This window comes from Nelumbo nucifera, chromosome 1 (assembly GCF_055504915.1).
Source record: "Nelumbo nucifera cultivar China Antique chromosome 1, China Antique-T2T, whole genome shotgun sequence".
Taxonomy (NCBI): Eukaryota; Viridiplantae; Streptophyta; class Magnoliopsida; order Proteales; family Nelumbonaceae; genus Nelumbo; species Nelumbo nucifera.
This window is the reverse complement of record NC_142649.1, coordinates 97,333,013-97,340,185: the sequence shown is the minus strand read 5'-3', so window position 1 is coordinate 97,340,185 and position 7,173 is coordinate 97,333,013. Positions and strand designations below refer to the sequence as shown.

Below are 7,173 nucleotides of genomic sequence, written 5' to 3'. Positions count from 1 at the left end.
AATACCTGGCGGGGACTCTCTGATGCTTAAGTTAGAACTCGGTAACGAGCTGAGAGAGAATAAGTTTGTAAGAATATGAGAAAGATAAAGAGTGGTGAATATGCGATACCTCGATCCTTGGGGAGTTGAAATGTCTACATACCGATGCTCTGACGAGTTCGGCTGAGTCGGCCACGTATCCCTACTATGGCGGGATATGCTTGTCAGGTAGCGTCTCGAGGTGGCTGACCGTTATTGTCAGGACTGAAGGCAGGCGGGCTACAGTGACCGTTGCTTGGTACGGTCCCGCCAATCAAGAGACAACCCGCAGGTCGCGACGCCACCTGTCGAGAGACGTGGGTACACCCTTCTGAATCGGCAGGCGTTGCGCCGCCTGTCGAGAGACGTGGGCGCAATTCTCTAAATCTGTAGGTACTGCACCGCCAGACAAAGGATGCGGGAGCAGTGCAGCAGGTACGGTTCTGTCAAATAAGAAGCTTCTCGCTGGGCGCCGCACTACCCTGTAGTGAGCTACTCTGCAGCGGGTTACTCCATAGCGAGCTACCAGTAACATGCCGAAGTGATTCTACTTGAGGCGAGTTGTCTTCGGGATGACCCACTTGCTTGGGCCTGGAGTGAACTAGTTCGCGGACTGAGGTGAGCTTAGCTCAGAGTGCAGCTCAAGACGCCGGCGCACTCAAGCTCGCTCTGTGGCGAACTACCTATGGCGAGCTGCCTGTGACTAGCTCGAGCTATCAAATTGTCGAGAGGCTGCACATTTGGTATGAGGTACCAAGTGTCACAATTTCACTGGAGGGCCAAATCCGCCCTCATCACCTTAGACCCCAATGTTTCTGTTTGCCACGCTTGATTAACCAGCTCTTTGAGAGAGGGGTCAAGACACCACATGGCTTCGAACTTAAACGGCTTTGGTCAATTTGATTGAGGAACGTCAGTAATTCTGTCATTCTAACTCAAGTATATCATATATTCTTTTATCATTTATAAACTTTAATTTCTTAATTTTTGAGGCTTACCCCTTGCGACACCTTCAGATTCATTCCTCACCTTATTGGGCCATTATACCTCAACTATTCCTTCAGCCTTTTTAAAACCTTGCTTATCGTTCAAGCTCTGACCATAATGAGTTTTGTGTCATTGGCCACAAACTAAGTAACTTTCCAAGATACTCCCTCTTATTAACACCATAGAATTCGAACTTGTTGAATAGATATTCCAGGCAAAAAATCAGAAAATGTAAGACATTTCTGGAGGAATCTTAATATATGACTGAGTACTACAGACAGATGAAACCCACGTGGTTTAAGTTTTGTTTATCTCTGTTGAATTAATCTAGACCCTACAAATTGGAAGACAAAGTCTTTTGATGCCTACAAATAAAGAGGCACCAGTGGCTGGCCAATATGAGGTCCTGGGGAGAACATTGATATGGAATCCTTTTAGAAGACTTAAATGACTTGGAAATGGGAAGAGATGGCTAATTTGATGTTGATAACTGGTGCCTGCCCTCCAATTATTGACCAAGATGTTGGAGCTAGGTATGGGATAAGATCAGAGTAGGTTAATTACAGATGGCTTTCCTCACAGAGATTTGGAACCTTCTAGCCCTTTTATAGTATAGTATGGTTTGTGCAAATGCCTCACAAGCTGATTAGGAGAGAAATGAAAATCTCAGTACCAAGTTGTGTTCTGTCCATAAGAGCTTGAAAGTGGAAACTGCAGACCATGTATCTATATTTTCGCATACTTTTGCACCTTAATCAACTTCAATTGGTGGTCCTAGAACAGTGGTGGAACTACTGTATATTGAAAGGTGAAATGCCTAAATAAAAGAGGTGGTCAGAGTCCTGTCTCGATTCTCGAGTATCATTCCTTCTTTTGTAATTTGGATAGGGTGGGAAAATGATATTTAAGCATTTTTTATGACAAGGTATCTACAAAGGAGATGGTAACTAGGACAGTAGCAACCAATCCAATCTTGGATTGTGACCCACAACTCTTTTACAGGCATTCCCCAACTGGCATTCTTTGATCAAGAAATGCTTTTTTGAGCAATGGTGATGAAAGTGCAAGGTGCATCCATAGTTTTCAAGGCACCAAGGCAAGGCTAGGTGATGGGGAGCGCCTTGTCGCCTAGGCAATGGATTTTTTATGTTAAAAACATAGATCCTAAGATAGTTCCTTATGTACCATAACCATATTTCTTTAATAATTATTCATGATTTTCATAAGAAAAGTATAAATTTCATATTAAAGTATAGAAAATCAACATATTCATGAGAAGAAAAGGAAAATGGAAAATAAAATTCAAAAAATATAGAAGCTGAACCCTTACTTTTGTTATAGGAAAAGAAGAAAATAAAAAATATTGGTAGTAGTGGTAGTAGAAGAAGAAGAAGAATATATGAAAGAGGAAAATGTGCTGATTAGATAAAATTTTTAGTTGTTCCTTACTTATTGGTTCAGGTTTTCAAGTTTTTGATGGTTCAATACAGCATTTAGCAATGTTTGTGTTGATTAAACCCTAATAAATAAGAAAATAATAAAAAAATTAGTATATAAACACACAAAATGATTATTTTAGTTTAATAATGTCTATTTTATAATTATAATCTCAAAAAAAAATGAATAAAAAAATATTTTATAGTAGGAAGTAGAAAACTGTTAGGTGATTAGGCGAGACGAGCCTCAAAGGGCGCCTAGGCTTTGCCTTGACAACTATGGGTGCACCCACAACTGAATTTCTTGTGTTGTTGGAATCATGTTTTTTCATTATATAGTGACTCACAGTACTCACTGTGCTGCATGAGCTACACTTGTATACACCCTCACTATGCTGCATGAAGCATACTTGTATACACCCACCTGATTTTGTCAGTTAATACATAATACAATACTATTTTCACAAAAAAAAAAAAGTCTTCTGATATTTACAAGTAGAATGCGCCATAAATGCAAATCAAGCACCTCTAAGGGAATAGGGTAGCTGCTACATGGACCAACAGAGATAATGTAGACATTTATAGGAAAAAACACCACTATGCACTTTTAGGCCTAAAGCAGCAACAACAATTATACAGACTCAACAGTCCTTAATATTTTATGAGGCCCAAGCTCTTCAACCATGGAAGCACCTCCCCAAGACCTTCCTTTAAGCTTCTAGGGTTATATCCCAACTCCACTTTGGCCTTCTCACAAGAATATGCCCATTGATGCCTCAGCACATATACTGTCTGCAAGAGACATGCATTGATTAGTCTGAGTTTGATTGAAGTTTTACGTCAAGAACTATTTGATAGAACATTAAAGGGCAACACTCCAACTCCAAGCATTATAGATGGTTATCACTATTATTAATTGCATGATATCAGGTCCCAAGGGATAAGGATGCCACAGTAGGGAAACAACATCAATTCAGCCAAAATCTGGTTCACTGGATGCCCTTAAAAATCCAATTTGCAAAATTTTATAACACTCAAGTTGTAATGTAATAGTATTGATCAAAAAAAAGTTGTAATGTAATACAATAAAGGTTACCTCTACCTTTACATTCCATTATGTTAAACTTCAAAACTTGTAGTCTTAGAAAGCGTAACAGATTGGGTATTGGTGGGATTAAGGACCATTGCTTGATGGTTTACTTAGGCCCCTTAGGTGTTGGAGATTTCACGAGAGATGAGTTCCTCTTGTTCAAGGCTTAAGGCTAGGGTGCCCTTTGGTCTATGTAAGAGGGGGAATATCATACACAAGATCTGTATTGCCCCCACAGACCATTAGCTGTTTTATGTTTTGAGGGATATGTATGCTATTTAGTGAAGAGTGGCATTGTTGTTAGCTCTTTTTTTGCTATATGTAATGTTGCAGGGAGCATAGAGCATACCGGAGGACTGATCAGAGGAAGCCTTCCTGTAATTCGAGAGAAGAGAACTGATATCCATCCATATATCTCCACCAGCCACAAAGGGATGTGAAACCAAGGCCTTTTTGTTTCAGTAATGAAGGAAGAAACATTGAAAACATGCACAAATGAGGCATTTTCCCCCGTAAGAAGGTATCTTTCACCTGGGCGACCTTTCTTCAGTGCTGCAATGTGTCCATCAATTACATCTTCAACATGGCTAAATGAAAACTTATCTTGCCCAGAGCCAATATAACCAGGTAAGCGCCCATTAAAACGTTCAATCAACTGAAACAGCAAAAAAATAACAACTCACAATGAAAGGAATGGACAAATACTGTATTGTATATTCAAGTAGTCAATTTCATTAGACAAACAAAACAGTCTCCAAGTATTTGCTCCAAATAGAGAGAAAATATGTCATCAATGGGACCAACCAACAGTGTCTTGTACACATGTTAATATGCTATATTATCATTGACGAATTGTAACTTGGCATGAGACCAGCTCATCAGTATGATGAAATGATATCACAAATCTCTAAAACTGAAAATCATTCAGTAACCTGAGATCACTCCTAATGAGTACAGTGGACACTCTAAGAACAAGAACAATATCTGATCTACAATTCTACATTGTAAATGTGTCAGAAAAAAATTGACAACCATAAACACCAAGGGCATGGGTTCTGAGAGGATTGTGGCCTTCTTTCTTCAAGGCCTATGACCACTAAGAGTCATGGATTTTGAAAGAATTGATATGGAAAGAGATTTTCAAGTGGTCATTGGTTGCATGAGGGATAGCTCCAATGGTTCAGTCATCGGACTATTGTTGTAGCTTCGAAAGTGAATATCCCATTTCAGATGGATCACAACATGCATGACTTCTAGAGTTCCAGTTCAAATGAAGTCGACAGGGATGGGCTTTGGCAATTGTTGAGTTACAATGGGGATCGACTCTGCCAGGTAAGTTTGTATTTTTCTGCATGTTGTGCTGTTGTGCATATCATGCAATTCTTAAACACCACCTGGTACTTCAAAATAGTACACTGATAAAAAAAAGCAAATCTAACATGAGACCATTATGTGAAAAAAAAAGGTATGGCATTACTTCAAATCAAATGTACCATTAATATAAAATAGAGTTGCCAATTCTTTGTTCATTATGTTATATCCTAGCTCATCATTATACTAATTAGTGCGATTGCTTCATTTTAATCACTAATAAAATACAGTTCATATTTGGCAAGACTTAATTTTTATCCAAGTATACTGAAGCAATTCTTTTTTTTCTGCCAGACTTGTCTTGCCCAAAATTTCAGATCATTTAATTCAGATAATTCTCACATAGAATAGATAAAAAAATTATTTTCTAGTTTAGTATACTTTTCCAAAGTTAAATTACTTAAGATTGCCATTTCTCTAAAGCATAAGCCATCTAATTAGACTAGTCAGTAAGCTTTAGAGATCCAAAATCTTGAGACGTATAGTTAAGATTTAAAAGTTTACAGTAAAGTGATACGTTCATCCAACACGGCAAAACTTTACAGGGGCACGTCAGTCAAGGTGCGATAGTTGGACCAGACAGTCATCATTAATGTGTAAATCCCACAGAATTTCTACTGATCCACAATGGACAATAGATAAACATACATTACTCATCATCATCATCGCATTCAGGAATAATGGAATAGAATAATGAAATTACCAATTTGGCAACCACATTTCCCGCCGTCAATTTTCCGGAACCATAAATAACTCCGGGATAGAGAACGATAATCGGCAACCCGTCGGACGCCGCCTGTAGAGCAACCTTATCGGCCATGGCCTTTGATTTCTCATACTCCGTACAAAATGACTTCTCCGGATGAGTCTGTTTCTCATCTGCTATGTAACCGTCTGTTGGCCCGAGAGCGAAGAAGGAGGATGTATATATTATCTTCTCCACAGTCTTCGTCTCTCTGAATGCTTGTAATACGTTTTTCAGGCCTCCAACGTTAACCTGACAACAATTAACAAAAACGATCAAACAGAGGGAGAATCCAGAAGTACTCTGGGCATCAATCGAGTGTGGGGAGAGGAAGAAAGGTTGCTTACAGAGAAGAACCTAGACGGATCAGGAAGCCATGGCTCAACCAGGGCTGCGACGTGGAAGATAACCTGGCAACCGGAGCAGGCCACAAGCAGAGAAGGGAGGTCGTTGACGTCGCCGTAGACGAGCTCCAGGGAACCCTCCCCGTCCCGTCCGTGGGTCGCCGATGCCGGTCCAAGGAGCGAAACGTCGCTTGTTGGCCGCACAAATGCTCGGACGGAGTAACCTTGCCTAAGTAGGGCCCGGCACAAATTCCCACCCAAGTAACCGGACGCTCCGGTGACCAATACCTTCATCTCCTCGGTCTCCCAGTCCCCAGGTTCAGATATCTATGCCCTGCCTCTGTCCCGAGGTTTTTGTTCAGTTACAGTGCTTGTAGCAGTCTCCTCTCAGGTAATACCCGCATTGGCATGCCATTGACTGGAATTCGGAAAGGTCCAGTTCAACGCCCTACCCAAAATCCTATTCCTATTCATCAAACCGGTAGATTTGCAATAAAACCTCGATTTTTTATTAAAAATTAGCGGGGACCCGTGCGATGCACGGGAAAATATGAAAGATTTAATAATTTATTTACTATTAATTAATAATTAAAATTTATTGTTAATTAATTAAAAGTATCCAAATTTATTGTTAATACCCAAAATTTTAATTATTGTATTTTCATTTAATGTTGATTTACAAAAAAATAATTATTGTTAATTTAATATAAACAAATATTTTTTAATAAATTTAGTTTTATTAATAATTTATAGTAATTTTAATAATTGTTATTATTTTTAAATGAAACTTTTATTAACTTTAAATAAATAAAAATAATTATAAAAGTTAACATTTTTATTAATTTCACTAATAATTAACAATTATATAGGAATGACAACGAGATGGGTTCAGGGCGAGGCACCCCATCCCCACCCTGTCCCCAGTGTTAAGCAGGTTCAAGGCAAGGCAACCACTCCTTAATGTCACGCAAATTCAAGGGCAAGGCACCCCACTCCTCATCAAGGGTATAAATAATTATTAGTTGAATTTTCAAACTTCAAAACGTGTCATACTTGAATTTTCAAAGGACAAACTAGCAAGGACCCGTGCGATGCATGGGAAATCTGAAAGATTTAATAATTTTATTTATTATTAATTAATATTAAATTAATAATCAAAATTTGGTTTTAATTAACTAAAAG

General features: G+C 38.8%; 1 protein-coding gene across 1 annotated transcript; it reads right to left on the bottom strand.

Moving 5' to 3' along the window:
- Window positions 1-2,725: 2,725 nt before the first annotated feature.
- Window positions 2,726-6,403, bottom strand: FLDH (NAD(P)-binding Rossmann-fold superfamily protein). Its single transcript, XM_010277287.3, has 4 exons — window positions 5,995-6,403; window positions 5,606-5,899; window positions 3,881-4,186; window positions 2,726-3,233 (listed from the first exon to the last, which is right to left on the bottom strand). The coding sequence occupies exons 1-4, from the start codon at window positions 6,283-6,285 to the stop codon at window positions 3,093-3,095; spliced, it is 1,032 nt and encodes a 343-aa protein (XP_010275589.1). The 5' UTR covers window positions 6,286-6,403; the 3' UTR covers window positions 2,726-3,092.
- Window positions 6,404-7,173: the final 770 nt, after the last annotated feature.

Excerpts from the sequence above, each read along its gene's own strand:
- FLDH (XM_010277287.3), bottom strand. The coding sequence starts at position 6,285 with ATGAAGGTATTGGTCACCGGAGCGTCCGGTTACTTGGGTGGGAATTTG. Across the intron at positions 5,900-5,994 it reads ATCCGTCTAGGTTCTTCTCT|GTTAACGTTGGAGGCCTGAA; the intron begins GTAAGCAACCTT and ends AATTGTTGTCAG. Across the intron at positions 3,234-3,880 it reads TTCCTCTGATCAGTCCTCCG|ACAGTATATGTGCTGAGGCA; the intron begins GTATGCTCTATG and ends TGTCTCTTGCAG.